The sequence below is a fragment of the Vicugna pacos genome, chromosome X (genome assembly GCF_048564905.1).
Source record: "Vicugna pacos chromosome X, VicPac4, whole genome shotgun sequence".
Taxonomy (NCBI): Eukaryota; Metazoa; Chordata; class Mammalia; order Artiodactyla; family Camelidae; genus Vicugna; species Vicugna pacos.
The window spans coordinates 40,949,144-40,966,833 of record NC_133023.1 but is presented as its reverse complement, the minus strand read 5'-3'; the positions used below and the strand labels follow the sequence as shown (position 1 = coordinate 40,966,833).

The 17,690-nt window shown below is 39.1% G+C and overlaps 1 protein-coding gene and 1 non-coding gene across 4 annotated transcripts in view; one reads left to right on the top strand and one right to left on the bottom strand.

The window, feature by feature from the left end:
- The window catches only part of SHROOM4 (shroom family member 4), a 196,683-nt gene that overhangs the window by 83,191 nt on the left and 95,802 nt on the right, over window positions 1–17,690 (top strand). For all 3 annotated transcript variants that reach the window (XM_072956511.1, XM_072956512.1, XM_006217833.4), the window contains exon 2: window positions 11,870–12,021. In XM_072956511.1, coding sequence (XP_072812612.1) covers window positions 11,870–12,021 — 152 coding nt within the window. The remainder of the gene's footprint in view (window positions 1–11,869; window positions 12,022–17,690) is intronic.
- Window positions 12,534–12,606, bottom strand: TRNAA-AGC (transfer RNA alanine (anticodon AGC)). Its single transcript has one exon. It is a non-coding gene; the product is annotated as a tRNA-Ala (tRNA).

The following is a 17,690-nucleotide window of genomic DNA, read 5'->3' as shown; positions in this document are numbered from 1 at the left end:
AGGGCTAGCATTTGAGCTGACACCTAAACGATGAAAGGAGCTACAGAGAGATCTAGAAAAAGAATGTTCTCAATGGCGAGAACAGCTAGTGCAAAGGTCCTGGGGTGGGGATGGACTTGACTTCTCTGAAGAATGTAAAGTTCAATATGACCACAGTATGTGTGGGAAATGACACCAAAAAGACAGACCTGGCCAGACTGTGTAGGGCCTCTAATTTGCTGCTCTTTACACTGTAAGAAGCATTTCTTGGTTCCTCTGATTCAATTAATGAACATAAGTGCCAAATGTTAATGATAGGGGTGCTTGATGTCTGCGCATAAGAAACCCAGGAAGAGGCACTGGCGAGGGACGGGGAGGGGAGGTGAAAACAGAGAAAGCAAGCTCAGATGCCTAGGGGAGATGCCTAGGGAATGGAAGAGTGATTGTGTACCCAGGAGAAGTGCTTAGGGAGGGCTGGAGAAAGTTTGGAGGGAAGAGGAAAAGCACCAGAGTGACCTTGGCTGTGAGGAACACCCTCAGTGCCTAGGTTTGTGGAGTCCACTGACAAAAGGGGTCAACCATCATAGGAGAAGAGACAGGGCTCTGCCCTTGTGTTTAATGTGAGAGAAGTGGGGGAGTGAACAGGGACAGGAGGTAAAAGTCTGGTCCTTTCTTTTCATCCTGCCTTAACCTGCAAAGCCAGCCTGCTAACCAGGACAAAGGCTCCCACACTGCTTTACCTTTATTTATTCCTCAGACTTTGAACTCAAATGCCCATCATCTCTTCATTTTCTTCCCAAATGAATTCTGGCTGCAAAGGGAAATACATTCTGATGTAGGAGTCCCTGCTCAACACTAGCACACAAGTAATTGAGTACATTTTCTCTCCCCAACTTTTTTTTCCAATTGTGGAAATTTTTTTGTTATTAAAGTATAGTCAGTTACAATGTGTCAGTTTCTGGTATACAGCATAATGTTTCAGTCATACATATACATACATATATTCACTTTCATGTTCTTTTTCATTGTAGGTTACTGCAAGATATTGAGTATAGTTCTCTGTGCTATACAGAAGAAATTTTTTTATCTACTTTATATATAGTAGTTAATATTTATGTCATTTGATGCATCTTGTTGAGGAGGAAAGAGATAGTATGTCATTTCTCAGTCAACATGTGAACAGGATGGTGGCTTGGAACGGAACAGTGTGATGGCTTCCTTGTGCCCAGATTTGTAGCAAGATGTGACAGCAGCAACCAAGTGTGCCAGTTTAATTTAAAATGGGATCTCTCCTAGGGTCAGTAAGGAATATTATTGTGATTACCTTTGCAATGTACATGTGTACCTTGGTAGGTTATTTCTGTGGGAGTTTTTGGCTTTGGTAGCAATTATGCAGAAGGATGGGAGGAAATTAAATGCCTCTTTTCCCCCTTTTTATCTAACACTGTTCCAAGGGCTAAATGAAGACCAAAGATTCAAATCACTGCTGGGGGGAGGGGGCCTGGGCAGAGGCAAACAATGTTCTGTGAGCAGAATTCAGGGGCCCAACGGTGGAAAACGGAAAGCCAGCCCCCTCCCCTTTGGTCCCCACCTGGTAGAGGGCACACAGGTGCCCAGGAAGCTGGACAAGTGGGTTCCAGGCAGTAGAGCAAAAACCTAGCGGTTTCCAGAGGCAGCCTTTTGTCCCTTCCCTGAAGGGTGTTAGTCCTCTGGTCTTTTTCCAGTCAGAAATGACTAATGTTGGGTGTGCACTCTTTAGAAACTGTCTTTAGCTTTTTGCATAATGGGTGATAAATAAATGGCTTCAGGGAACCAGAAATGAGTTATTGAGTGAACCTGGCTTTGGGATGGTTTGGATTCCGGATAGTTAATCACATCCTCTTGGGCTGGAAGGCTGGATCTAACTCATTCACATTCAGCTGGAAAGTTAAAAAGACACTTTTGATCAGTTTGAAGAATAGTTTTTAACATCAACAATAGATTGGTATTAGAGAAATAAAGATTATATTAATCCAAGTAGAATTATTCCCAGCTCTGTGTAGTAATCTGGTAGAATTTAACACCCACTTTAAAAAAATAATTTATTGAAGTGTAGTTAATTTACAATGTTAGTTTCAGGGGTACAGCAGAGTGATTCAGTTATACATATACATACATTTTTTCAGATTCTTTTTCATTATAGATTATTACAAGAAATTAAATATAGTTCCTGGTGCTATACAGTAGGTGTTTGTTGTTTATCTATTGTATATATAGTAATGTCCCATTCTTATTTTTGATTTTGGCCTTTCTTACAAGCATTCATGCAGAGTTCATAAATTCCAAAAGGTTAATATGTCCTATTTACAGAATTTATATTTTAGGTGGTATATAAAAGACTGGTGGTCTTTTCAGTCCCCTGGGCTCAGCTGCTAGATTTGCACACCATGCTCTCTTAATACTGGGAGGGGCATCATGGACTTTCTGGTTTGTTTTAGACTGTTTGAACCCTATACAAGGGAGGTTACATCACTATTGTATACAGTGCACTCTTTTGCTTGCAACCGCTTCTAGAAGTCAGGAGCAAAGTCTTTAGTACGCGACCATACCATGTCCTCCAGTTTCTTCCATCCCAGTCCTCCCTGAACTCTCTCTGCCACATCAACTCTGCAAGGGTCTTTGTTCACTTGTACCACTGAAATTCATAGCTTATTAGACCACTAAGAAGCATAGGTCATCCAATAGGAGGCAGTAATGATGCTTCTCAGAGTAGGTATGAGGAATCGTGGGGACCATGACAAAGAGGCATGCCTGGGATAGACAGAAGGCACAGAAGTAGATGGCTCCAAGATTGGACAAGAGATTGATTCTGGCTTTATGATGTGTCAAGATAGAAATTGGTTGGTGATTAAAAATAAAACAAAACACGTTTCATCTTTACCAGTTGGCAGGTAAAGAAAGTGAAGTGTCTTCATTTTCATTTCCTACTGAAATTATTCACCTTATTGGAAGAGTGGTGGGGCAGCGGGAGGGGAGTAGATAAATACTGTCTCAAAGCCCAAAGGAACAACGGGCAAATTCGTAAATTATAGCACTTGTAAAGGCTACCCTGTAAGTGAAATGTTTTGCTTTGGTTAAAACTGTATGGGAAAATAGTGCCCAATCCTTGGGCCCTACCTCAAAAATCTATTCTATATAGTGTAGGGTTCTTGGTTTTTTAGAAATTCTTATTTACTTATTTATTATTAGTTTTTTTTTTTAACGGAGGTACTGAGGATTAAACCCAGGACCTCGTGCATGCTAAGTACACACTCTACCACTGAGCTATACCTTCCCCCTAAAATTCTTTCTTAAATAAAGGGATAACTTATGTATATAGTAAAATGCACATATCCCAATGAATTTTTAGATGTGTATAGGTCCATGCAATCAGTTTCCATATCAACATGTGAAACATTTCCGACACCCCTGAAAGTTACGCTCCTATGCTTCCTTGGCCAGTAGACCCTCTCAAAGTTGAGCACTCTTCTGAGTTTTATCACCATAGATTAGTTTTGTCTGTTCTTGTCCTTTAAATAAAATGGACTCATACAGTATGTATTGTTTTAGTCTGGTCTCTCACTCAATATAATTTTTTTTTCTTTTTTAAATATATATTTTTGTTTTTATTTGTTTTGTTTTGTTTGGGAGGGAGGTAATTAGGTTTGTTTGTTTATTTATTTATTTTTTAATTGAATTTTCTGTTTATTAATTTTTTTACAATATTATTTTCTTTTTTTTATCAACCAAATTCCATAGTTTACATTAGGGTTCACTCTTGATATTGTACATTCAGTAATGAATAATGACATGTAGTCACCACTATGGTATCATACAGAATAATTTAATTACCCTAAAAATCCCTTGTGCTCCATCTATTCATTCCTCCCTCCCTCCCTCTCTCCAAACCCCTGAAAACCACGAGCTTTTTATTGTTTCTGTAGCTGTGCCTTTTCCAGAATGTCATTTGGTTGGAATCATACAGTTTGTGGCCTTTTCAGACTAGCTTCTTCCATTTAGTAATATGTCTTTTAAGTTTCTTGATGGAGGTACTGGGGATTGAACCCAAGACCTCATGCATGCTAACCATGCACCCTACTGCCAAGCTATACTGAAACACCTTCTCCTGCAATGTAATATTTTTGGTAGTCATCCATTTCATTGACTGTATCAGCAGTTTGTTCTTTTTAATTGTTATGTAGTATGCCACTTTGTGTATATGTATGTTTTGATAGGTCATTCCTAGTTTTTATCTATTGTGAATAAAGCTGCTATGAACAATCAAGTCTTTCTGTGTGTGTGTGTGTGTGTGTGTGTGTGTGTGTGTGTGTGTGTGTGTATGGACACATGTGCTGCTTTCTCTTGGGTATACCTAGGTGTATAATTTCTAGGTCTGAAGGTATACAGATTTCCAAAGTGGCTGTACAATTTTACACTCCCACCAGCAATGTGGAGATCAATTTGCTGTCCACTATTGCCAATACTTAGTATTTCTAGTGTTTTTAATTTTAGACATTCTGGGGGATGTGTAGTGATATTTTACTATTATTTTAAATGGCATTTCTCCAATGAGAAATGATATTGAGCACCTTTTCATATGCCTTTCAGGCACTTGATTATCTTTTTTAGTGAACTTCCTGTTCAAGTCTTTTATCAATTGTTAATTGGTTGTCTTTTTCTTACTGATTTGTAGGAGTCCTTTTTATATTCTGGATATATGTCCTTTGTCAGATGTATGTATTAAGACTATGTTTCCAGTCTGTGGCTTGCCTTTTCACTTTTTTAGTGACATTTTTAATGAGCATTTTTAAAAAATTTGATGAACTCCAATATAGCACTACTTCTTTTATGGTTATTACTTTTTGTATTCTACCCCCCAAAAATCGGCCCACCTCAAGGTTGCAAAGATATTCTCCCTTTAAAAGCTTTTTGGTTTTAGTCCCCTATGATCTGGCCAATTTTTTTAATAAAAATTTACATCAGTATTAATGCCTTGAGCTTGTGTCCCCAATCTACATAATTTTCCTTATGGATGATATAATTGACCACCACCGATATTGAGACCAATAAGGCTTGATTTTTTCTTAAATTAGATAAACATAAATATAAAATGGAAGTTTCATTATCTCCCTTTCCAGCAGATCATTTTGTGCATGGCCTGGGATCAATAAATCCACTCTGGACACTACTGTTTTAAACCACCAAAGGCTAAATAACATTTCTGACAGACACTAATAACATTAATTTTAGCAAAAGACTTCAAGGTAAACAAATGGCTGTGGTTGACAAAGTGCAAAAAGGATCCAATAAATATGTTTGCTAATAATGTAAGAAACTCTGAGTTTACTCTTGCACAGTGATGTTTTGTCCCCCTTACCTAACTTCCGGAGATAGCAGGACTGATCTGACTAGATAGGAGCAAAGCCAAACTCGCTTTTGGTCACTGATGTAGGGTACAGTGGTTTTGACTCCCTATCCCATTCCCCATCACCAAATTCCTAGAGCTGCACCTGGCTCTGGACAGACTGAGTTTTTGGCAAAGATATTCAGAATTTGACTTGGGCTAATCCTCGGGGAAACTTAATGAGTTGGAGTTTAGAGGGCTTTTGTTGTGAGGATTAGTAAACTAGATGGTAATTAAGCAGCTGGGGAGGAAGGAGTTGTCTGTAAGGAGAGGTCATACTGTGGGGCACAGCACAGTTTCCTTGGTCCAAGGTCAGGAGAGCCAATGGGCCTGATGCACAGGACTTTACATTCCAGGGCAAGCCCTTGTACGAGTTGGGTATCTACTTCTTAGCTGATAAAGGAAAGAAAATCTCCTTTGGTGTCCACCACCTCAGTCTAGCTCCACACAGGAATTCTTACTTAGAACCAGGCCTACTTACATCTCTTTAATTGGTGGATGGTTTTGAATTCTCATTTATTTAAGAGAGAGGTTTTTGTTTTCTGTTTTGCCTTTTGGGAAGCTGGGGCAAGATAGGGAAGATGAAATTAGGAACAGTGGTTTCTTGTTTTTCAAATAGAGATGACTTTGGAATTGAAGAGGTATTTTGAAGGGAGGGAGTTGCTAAGAGAAACAAGTTAGGGCAGCCTGTACGTCTGCAACCTGGGATCAGACTGTTGAAAGCCATGGCAGAGAGATTGCAGAGGTTTCAAATCTGTGTCTCCCCTGTCTGGCTCACTCTGATTAATCTCTCCGAGCGTGATCAGAGTCTAAGGGATAGCAATGGGGTAAGAGAAGGCAGATCAGAAACAGCCCCCAACCTGTGGTCTGCTCAAATCAAACTAAGTTTCAGAATAAGCACACACTTTATCTACTATTTGATGATCCTGCTTCCTAGTATTTAAACTTCTCAAAGCCAGCTTATCTCCATCTCTACATTTTCTCTCTATTGATTCCCAGAAAAGACCAAATTGCTGAATTGGTGTCTGGAGTGTTACTAAAAACTTGAAAAGCTTTTAAAGGGTGATAAAGACATTCAGAAGATATTCTAATTTCTTAAGCAATATAGCTACTGTATTTTGGGCAGACCTCCATTTATGTATTTCTTAAAAAAATTACAAAATTAGCTATGTTGTTTGCCTTCTTAGACTATAGACAAGCTGGTGGAGGTAGGGGAATGGGTGGGTACAGTCAACCCTAGGTATCTGTCAGAGGTTGGTTCTAAGACCCCTGTGGATACCAAAATCCATGGAAGTTCATGTACCTTACAGTTGGCCCTCCCTATTGGTGGGGTTCCACATCCATGAAATTGATCAAGAAGATGAACCCGCAGGTGCAGAACCCGCAGATTGATTTGGTGGGTTTACTCCTATAACTGGCTCTTATAATTGGCCAACAAAGTTTTGGTCAGTGCCTCATTTTTCCAGTAAATTTCTTGTAGCTAGCAGAGGTATTCACAATTATGCCATTGACTATTAATACTACCCTTACACTATTGTAATAAACATTCAGTACTTGTTGGTTACTGTTGCAGATGGTATTTCTCCTGCTGATGCATTTTTTTCCCAAGATAAACCGAGTGTAACTTTTCTCTTTCACTTTCTCATATTTCCTAGTTTAGTCAAAAGACTCAAGCAAGTATCTGCTAGTATCTCTTATTTAGTACAGAAATTACTAGGAAGCCAATAAGTGCTGTTAAGTCCATTTTTCTTTGCCTTTACTCTCAAGGGGCCAACTTGTCACTTTGTTGACAGTTATTACAGTACTCCATGCTTCACTGAAAATCCATCAAAAATTTCTTATTCACCAACTCATTAGCACAAACTGGGGCTTCAGGAATCTCTTTCAGTGTCTCAACCCAGTGTGCTTTTATAAGCGTTCCAATCCTGATGGACAACTCAAGAACAAACTCAGGGAGATGAGAGATGGAATTTGATTAGTCAGTTCTGAAGGAGTGAATTGTGGGTGAAGGCAAAGTACAGTGTGATTATCTGTGTCAGCAGAAGGACTTTGCTAGCTGTTCACAGGTCACAGAATGTCAGAGTTCCACGGGTCCTCAGAGATCATCTAGTCAGACCTCTACGTTTTACCATTAAGGGTAAAAGAGGCCAAAAGACGGGAAAGGGACTTGTCCAAGGTCAATCAGCTCTTCCCAACTTTCCAGACACCAGATGGCTTTTTGTCATATGACCTTTATGCAATCAGTTTTCAATTACTTGGGCTACTCACTGCTAGCCCAGAGATCACTTGGATAATCCAAAATGACAGGTAAGTTAACCATTGTTTACATTGGGCTTTGTGATGTGTGTTTATACTGACATTCCAATGCATCTGGGTCCAATCTGAGAATTCACAACACTTCAAACGAAACAAGAAAGCCACCCTGAAAGGCTGATTCAGGAAGAGCTGGAAAGTTGACCAGCCTTACTGAATGGACAGCATCAAATGATGCTATACAGCCCTTCAAGCAAGACATGTTATTCTCAACATGTTTGTTGATTCACACCTGTCTTGCACCCCAGCCAGAGTTATGAGTGGCAAGATGGGAAGGGAAAAATAAAATCTTTTATAGAAAAAAAATATATACAAACATAGAAAAAGATATATATATATAGAAGAAGATATATATATATTATATATATATATATATATATCTTATTTCCCCCCTTCTTTCTTCCCTCCCTCCATCCCTCCCTCTCTTCTCTGTTCCTTTCCTTTCCATTCTTTTTCCCTGCTAGAAAAATGAACAGCTGCTTCATCTTCTATATAAACAAATATGTTGGTTGAGCCATTGACCTGGAGAACTAGCTTTCAGATGCCAAACAATAAATGGAAGACATGCTGGATCCCAGGAATCTAGAGGTGGAGGAGGGAGCAATACTTTTTAAAAGAATCAGTAAGTTAGGAGGAATAAGTAGGAATCTATTGTATAGCTCAGTAAATGCCCTGGCTCTGGGAAAGAGCTAGTTTGAGGTATGGTCCAAGGGCTCTTCAACCAAATGGAGTTTCATTTCCTGATCTGGACCCATCCATACTCTGGGATTGTGCTGGGAGGCCATAATTTGCTGGTTTGTTGTAGGACAATTCTCACAGTTATGCTAAAATGGAACTACTACTATTCACGTTCTGAACACGATGCTGCTGGTGACTGAGAAAGGTCATGGAACAGAAAAACGTGCATGGACAATTGGCTTGCACCTACAGCCCAAGAAGGAGTTACTACAAGGATTCAGATAGTAGCAGCCAAAGTGGCGGGAGGGAATGCAAAATGCCCGAGCTCTTACTGCAGCAATAATTAAGCATTTTCGTTTAAAAGGTTCCCCCCTACTTTCATTTTCTGGCCTAGAATAAACAGATCTTGTTAATGTAACAAAGTACTTAATTAACCTGAGGTGGGACTTAATATCAATACATATTGAAGGAAAGACTTGCTGTGGTTAACAGTAATATGGATAATTGAGTTATGTGAATTTAAAAAAATGGGTTGAATGAATTAAGACTAATGTACATCAACAGGAAAAATCTATTAGCATTCATTAGTTAGACTCCTGTTTGTGGTTCTTTGTCAGCCTAAGGAAACCCTTTTAGATGGCTGATGTCAGTTGAAAGCCCTGCCTGATGCTGACATCCTTCCATGGATGCCAAAGGAATGAGTCATTCAAATAGAACTTCTGAAATTCAAGTATAGTACTTTGCTTCTTCTCTCTTTCCTTTCCTTTCCTTTCCTTTCCTTTCCTTTCCTTTCCTTTCCTTTCCTTTCCTCTTCTCTTCTCTTCTCTTCTCTTCTCTTCTCTTCTCTTCTCTTTTCTTTTCTTTCTTTCTTTCTTTCTTTCTTTCTTTCTTTCTTTCTTTCTTTCTTTCTTTCTTTCTTTCTTTCTTTCTTTCTTTTTTTGGCAGCAGTGACTGTGAAGGAATAATGATAATGACAATGGAAATAAGAGTGTGATCCTAATTAATTTGCTGAGAATTGGCCCCCATTTACCAATATTGACTTGTTTTGCCTTAAGTGGTGGCCCAGGTATTGGAACAAAGGTATATATATAAATATATATATATATATTTTTTTCAATGTCACTTGGCTAACCTATGATTTGTCAGACAAAGGTTAATTAAAAAAACTGTTGGGTTAGCAGCAATAAATTTAATAACAGTCTGTGTATTTAACTCAGAATTTCAATTTATTGGATGGGATTTTTAAAATCCTGAATTAACATTTTTCTCTGTACTCAGAGGTCTCTTCTGCCAAATTGCACATGAGCTGGCCAACCTAAAGCTCAGCAGAATGCTAACTTACATGGTGTGCGGCTACATTGGAGGGATGTTATAAAAGACTGAAAGAAAGATTGGAACAAGAGTAGAAGTAAATGTAAAACTATCTGCAGCAAAGACCAGCCCTTAGTTGCCCCATTTAGAATCTGCCTTTCCCTAAGGATTTAATCATTCTCAACTCTTTTGCACCTGGGAGAAAACAAACATCTCTTCCTGATTCCATTAGTGGGTTGGACCTTTTTTCACCTGACCATCTCCATGGACATATGAACTTTAAATGATAACCCACCCCTGAAGCTGGGAACTATGTCTGCTTTGTTCATTTTTGTATCTCTAGCACTTAGCAAGTTGTCCCATGAATACTAGAAGTTAGCTAAAAACTTGAGCAATGAATTAATGGATGGATGAGATGGCTCCTACCACCAAGGGTGGAATTGATATTCCAACAGGTAGAACTCACAAAAGTGAGTTCTACAAAAGAAGCTATAATAAGGACCCTTGGGGGACATTCTGCTTTGCTTTGCTTTTGCCTACCCCAGTGGCTATTATTTCTACCTTTGCTTTCAATGCCCCCCTGCCTGACTACATTCCTACCAAGATTGCCATGGCCAGTGGAAATTCTGTAGACTGTGGTAGAACAGTGAACACCCATGTTTCCAGCTTTCGGTCAGTGTCCACTGTGTGCCAGACATTGGTAGCACTATGCTAGGCACTTGTTAATCAGTTATTTTGTATCTTTTGAATTTGCAGCTCCACTCACAGAGTATTGAGCTGGAAGCCACCTTTAAGGTCTTCAGAGTCAATCTCTTTGCTGTAAAAATCAGAGCTCACATGAGAAAGGAACCCTCCTACACTGTTGGTAGGAGTGTTAATTGGAGCAGCCACTATGGAAAACAGTGTTGGAGATTCCTTAAAAAACTGAAAACAGAGTTGCCATATGATCCAGCAATCCCACTTCTGGGCATATATCTGGAGAAAACTCAAATTCGAAAAGATACATGCACCCCAATGTTCACAGCAGCACTATATATAATATCCAAGACAGGGAAAAAACCTGAATGTCCATTGACGACTGGGTAAAGATGATGTGATATATATATCACACATATATACATATACATACAATGGAATACTATTCAGCCATAAAAAATAATGAAATAATGCCATTTGCAACAACGTGGATGGACCTAGAGATTATCATAGTAAGTGAAGTAAGTCAGACAGAGAAAGGCAGCTATTGTATGATATCACTTATATGTAGAATCTAAAAAAAAAGTACAAATGAGCTTATTTACAGAGCAGAAACAGATTCACAGACATAAAAAACAAACTTATAGTTACCAAAGGGGAAAAGGAGTCAGAGAGGGATAAATTAGTTTAGGTTTAGCAGATACACACAACTATGTATAAAATAGGCAAACAGCAAGGTCCTAGTGTATAGCACAGGGAACTATAGTCAATATCCTGTAATAAACCATAACAGAAAAGAATATGAAAAAGAATACACACACACACACACACGCACACATATATACCTGAATCACTATGCTGTACATCAGAAACCAACACAGCATTGCAAATCAACTATACTTCAATTTAAAACAATCACAGTCCACATTTATTGAGGACTTACTGTTCCCAGATACTCCATAACAATCCTGTGAGATAGGCACACTTGTTATCTAGATTTAACACATGAGGCCATTGGGACACAGAGATGTTAGGTAACTTGCTCAGGGTCACTCAGCCAGGAAGTACTAGAACCAAGATTCACACTCAGTTTGTCAGATTTCAAAGTCTGCCCGAAGAGAGAAAAGGACTTGCCAAAGGTCATTTTGGGAGAGCCTAGGACTTCTGGCTCTAATTTGTGTGCACAGTGTGCTATCCCTTGCTGCTACCTTAGGGGCTCCTGCTGAACATCGTTTTTGTATTTAGAAGTTCATGTCTCCCCAACTGGACTGTGGATTTCTCCAGGGCAAAGACTACATTATTTCTGTTTCCTTCTTCCTCAAGGGCTTACCAAAGCTTGGCCTTCAGTAAATAATGCCTGTAATCAGGCTTTACTACTTGTGACTCAGAGGTTGGAAGAACCCAAGAAGTGGAATTTGGGGGACAGACCCACCTCACCACCTGCTTTCTCTTTTGTTTTCTGCCACACAGATTGAAGATGGAGGCAAGGCAGCCTTGTCCCAGAAGATGAGGACTGGCGATGAGCTGGTGAATATTAATGGCACTCCATTGTATGGCTCCCGCCAAGAGGCCCTCATCCTCATCAAAGGCTCCTTCCGGATCCTCAAGCTGATTGTCAGGAGGTAAGATACAGGGAGAGTTGCTATAAGGCGCAGGAGCCGCTGGAACCACTTGGTTGGTAGTGAAACCTCAGTAGAGTCATGTCAATCAGTATCACCAAGGAAAGAGGTGTTTCACATGAACAGAATTTTGCAGGCCACTGAAGTAGAATGGCATAAGAGAAAGCACCTTTGGTTCAAATCCTGGCACTGCCACATACTGCCCACGTCATCTGGGATAAATTTATTTTCCCTCTGTAAGACTCAGTCTCCTTATTTGGTACTGAGAGGACTAAATGACTCCATCCACACCCAGGGCCTACCTAACCCAGAGTTTTCCTATCTCCCCCTTCAGAAGAGGCCACCACTGCTGAACCACACAGAGATTTAAAGAGACCCTCCTCCCAGCCATCGTAGGCACTCCGGTGGCTGTGGCAAACTCTAAGATAGAAGTCCTGCCCTTGAGGAGTGTGCAGTCTAATAGGGGAGAGAAAGGCACACATGTGATTAATTAATTAGCCATACTTTTTTTTTAATGGAGGTACTGGGGATTGAACCCAGGACCTCATGCATGCTAAGCATGTGCTCTACCACTGAGCTATACCCTCCCCCCAGCAATACATTTTTAAACAAAAGCAATAAAGGAGATTTCACAGGGTGAAGTGTCATTGTCAGATGGCTTGTTCAGACAGCAACTGCTATTTAGAGTTCAAGAGAAAGCACTTCCAAAGAGATTGTTAGGGTAAGACTTCATAGAAGAGGTGGAATTTGAGCTGAAAGGTAGGTAGTAGTTGATAAAGAAGCCTTCAAGAAGGGAAAGGAATTCCAGGTAAGTGGAGCAGCAGAGGCAGAAGGAAGATAAGAACACAGCATCCAGGACTGACCTGCTCAGAGGCTGGCAGGCATGTGGTTTGGAGGGAAGCCCATATCCCACCGAGGAGGGGCATCCATGAGTATAGCCAGGGCCTGGCTTGGGGTGTGGAGCATGGAGCTGTCCCTGTGGCCCATGGGAATTCAGCCACATGTACAGTCACTCTGGCAATATACCTTCTCCAAGCCAGAAACCAAATTTACTTTCATAAAAAAAACTTGTGAAAAAAATTTTTATAAAGAGAAGGAAGACAAGGACGTATATGGGCACAGTCATTCTATTACTGCCAAAGCATCTCCTTAATGGTGAGCTTTCCATAGGTCTCTCTTTCAATTTGCTGCTGCATCTTTGCTCTGCACTACTGGAATGCATCCTTCTCCTTCTCTCTTAGTTTCCTTTATCCTATACACATGCCTATGTTTTTCCATCTTATTTATTTTTATTAGAAAGTGTCTTCCCGCAGTCAAACTTCCCCCTCTGGTTCCTGCCCCGTCTTCTTCCTTATGTTCATACCCAGTCTTTCAAAAGGAGAATCTATACTCACTGTCTCCACTTCTTCACCTGCCATTTAGCTTTCCACTCACTCCAGTCTGAATTTGATCCCTCAAACTCCACTGAAACTATTCTGTCAAAAGTTATATATTACTATCCAGAGGAAACTCTAATTCAAAAAGGTACATGCACCCCAATGTTCATAACAGCACTACTTACAATATCCAAGACATGGAAACAACCCAAATGTCCATCAACAGAAAACTAGATAAAGAAGTTGTGGTAGGTTTGTACAATGGAATACTACTCAGCCATGAAAAAGAATGAAATAATGCCATTTGCAGCAACATGGATGGACCTGGAGATCAACATTCTGTGTGAAGTGAGCCAGAAAGAAAAAGAAAAATACCATCTGATACCAGTCATATGTAGAATCTAAAAAAAGACACAAATGAACTTATTTACAAAACAAAAACAGACTCACAGACATAGAAAACAAACTTATCATTACCAGAGTGGGGAAATAGGGTGGGAAGGGATAAATTGGGAGTTTGGGATTTGCAGATACTAACTAACTACTATATATAAAGTAGATAAACAACAAGTTCATACTGTATAGCACAGGGAACTATGTGCAATACCTTGTAATAAACTACAATGAAAAATAATATGAAAATAATTATGCATATATATGTATAACTGAAACATTATGCTGTACACCAGAAATGGACATATTGTAAACTGACTATACTTCAATTAAAAAAAAACCAAAAAAAGCCCCAACAACAAGTTATATATTACCTCCTCATTGTCCAGGTTAATGGATTATTTCCAGTCTTCATCAGATATGATTTACATATGACATTTGACTTTGTTGCTCTGGATTATGCCCTCCTTTGTGAAACTCTTCTGTCTTGCTTTCAAGATGCCCCATTTTCTTTTTTGGAGGGATCTAACTGGTAAAGATTTTATTTTTTGTTTTCTTTCTTTTAAATAGACTTTATTTTTTAGAACAGTTTCAGGTTTACAGCAGAATTGAGCAGAAAATACAGAGTTCGCACATAGCCCTCCCCACCCACAAATATATATTCCCCTACCCTCAACATCCCTCATTAGTGTGACATATTTGGTATAATTGATGAACCAACATGGGCACATTATTATCAATCAAAGTCCATAGTTTACATTAGGGTTCACTCTTTTTTTTTTAACATTTTTTATTGATTCATAATCATTTTACAGTGTTGTGTCGAATTCCAGTGTTCAGCACAATTTTTCAGTCATTCATGAACATATACACACTCATTGTCACATTTTTTTCTCTGTGATTTATCATAACATTTTGTGTATATTTCCCTGTGCTATACAGTGTAATCTTGTTTATCTATTCTACAATTTTGAAACCCCAGTCTATCCCTTCCCACCCTCTACCCCGCCCCCCACCCCGGTAACCACTCATATGGTATTTTTTTTTTCTCTTTCTGGCTTACTTCACTTAGAATGACAATCCAAAAAGGGTTCACTCTTGATGTTGTACATTCTATGGGTTTTCACAAATGCATAATGACCTGTAGCCACCACTATAGTATCATACAGAATAATTTCATTGCCCTAAAAATCCCTTGTGCTCCATCTATTCATTCCTCCCTCCCTCTCTCCACACCCCTGGAAGCCATGATCTTTTTATTGTTTCTGTAGCTGTGCCTTTTCCAGAATGTCATTTGGTTGGAATCGTATAGTTTGTAGCCTTTTCAGACTGGCTTGTTTTCTTTTTTTACTGAGGTTTAGTCAGTTATAATGTGTCAATTTCTGGTGTACAGCATAATGTCCCACAAGATACCCCATTTCTTTGTTCTCTTCCTACTTCTCTGTTCATTTTTTTAATGAGGTTCATTTACCACCTGCTTTTCCTCTGACCATGCCTTAAATGTTGGTGTTTCCCCTAGCTCCACCCTTTTCTAACTTCATTAATAGACTGGAAAATCTCACCAGGTCCCTGAGCTTCCATTATTATCTATATGCGGATGACTGTCTCTTATGCCCCAGACCCCTATAGCCAACTTCCTACTGGGCATTTATACTTAGATGTCTAGAAGCATTTCACACATAACACGCTCAGAACCTAACACATTATCTCCTTCTCCTTGCAAGCTTCTTATCTCAGTAACTGGGACCACCATGCCCGTAGTCAGCCAAGCCAGAAACACAGACGCCATCTTTAATTCTTCCATCGTTTTCATGCTCTCCATCTAAATGATTGATCCTGAGGAAAGAATATTTAGAGGGAAAGGGATTTGAGTGAGTTAGTAAGGGTGAAGTTTTATGGGATCCCATTGATCTACTACCTGCTGGTATCTAAGATTAAACCATGCCTGCCCAAGTACCTGAGTAGGAGGTGACATGTTAAGTAATGCCTTGTACAATAGACACATTGTCACTGACTCAATCCTGAACAGGTCATTATCTATGTTTTAAATAAGGCTTCTTGAAGGGCCAGCTTGGTGAATTTGGAAGTTCTCATTTTGAAGCCAGATAGACCTATGTGTGCTACTTCCTAGTTCTGTCACATGGGAAATCATAGTTCCTGTATAATGGCATTATTGTGATGATTAAGTGAGGCAGTTTCTATAAAATGCCTTTAATGTAATAGGTTCTCAATGAATTTCAGTCCCATTCCTTTCCCCTGGGTATAAAAGAAGCATAATTGGAGTAACCAACCATTATTAAATAAGGAGAGCATCAAACCGGATTGTGCTTTGCAACCTAGTCTTCAGAGAGCAAGAGTTGCTGGGAAACCATTAGGGGTGGAAAAGATCAAAGAAATAAAGGCCTTGGGAAGCATTGGTTGAAACATTGAAACACAGAGGTACCAGCACTTCAAAGGACTGTAGACCATCCACAGTGGTGGCTTCTGACCCAGTCAGAAAAATGGAAGAGTTCAGGTGCGTCACTCTCTCACCCTCCCTCAGTAACTCCATGTCCTCTTTCTCCTTGCTGTAGTGACATCTGCCACTACCAGTCACTTAGGAGTGGCTATAATTATGGCCTTGGAGATAGTAGGGCCCTTGGTTTTCATAGTGTGGCAGGTCCTATAGCTCCCTGAACCCTCATTGGTCTACCCTTTCAGCCTCACTTTCTCAACCCCTATTGGAGGAGGCTTTCAATGACATCATTTATTAGGTGATGCTGCCCTCTTGTGGAAAACTTAACCTTTACCTATGGACTACCCTGGGGATGGTATAGGACATTTATTCCTTCCTTCTTAGTCCAAGTTATTCTTCCAATCTATGAAAGAGCTCTTAGCACATAAAAGAAGTGTGATCTCCCTGAAATTTAGTATTTGGCCTAGTGTTTTATATTAAGGTAGAAACTCTTTGGTTTGAGTCAGCAATCAACTAACAAAGATTCAACACTGAGCTTTAGATCTTTGCTTCAGTCTTTGGGGATGAATATACAGAGAAGGAACTTTAGAAAACGGCTTATTCTGAAAAGCCAGCCCAGGTCTTCCTCCTATATTATTTTTTAGATAATGGTCAACTAATTCAGAAATCTAGGTGTTACCTTTAGCAATTTCTCACTTGCCTCAAAGCAGTTCAGTCCAAGTTATTTAAAGTCTTGATGATTCTACTTGATAAAAACCTCTCTGTATCCTTTTTCTTAATCCAATTGCTCATTGTTTTTTACCTGGACCATTGTAAGAGCCTTCTCACTGGCTTCTCATCTTTCAGTCTCACCTCATTCCAATCTTTCCATTCTCCAAATAGGCATCTAATCATGTCACTTATCTAATTTTTTTTTAAAAAGGACCAATAACCACACAGTAATGTTGGAGATTCATTTTATATTGATAGAAGATGCAAACTATATTGAAGATTTGTATTCATGAACTCTTTTTTTTGGCAAAAACAAAAACAAAACAGTATCCAAATACGCAGAGGAAAAAAACCCCTGCAATGCAAGAAAAATTATAGAAATGTTTATATGGGAGACTTTAACATAATTTAACTATAACAGATAAAGTAGAACCCAAAAATGTTCTTCAAAGGTTTGAAAACATAATTCATAAGATATAATGAATAAATGTCAAAAATTATAGTGTATAGACAGTGAATACACTCTTTTCAAATATTCAGATAACATTTAAAAAAATAATCATATGCTAACACCACAAAGAAAACTTTTGCAAACTCTTACGAGTAGAAATCACACTTGCCCTGTTCTCTGATGATAATGTAAGACTTTTATAAACTTAAAAACAAATTTAAACAAAAGTATTCAGCTGCATGAATATTTCAGAACACATTTATATGCAAGTATTAGCCCAAAGAAA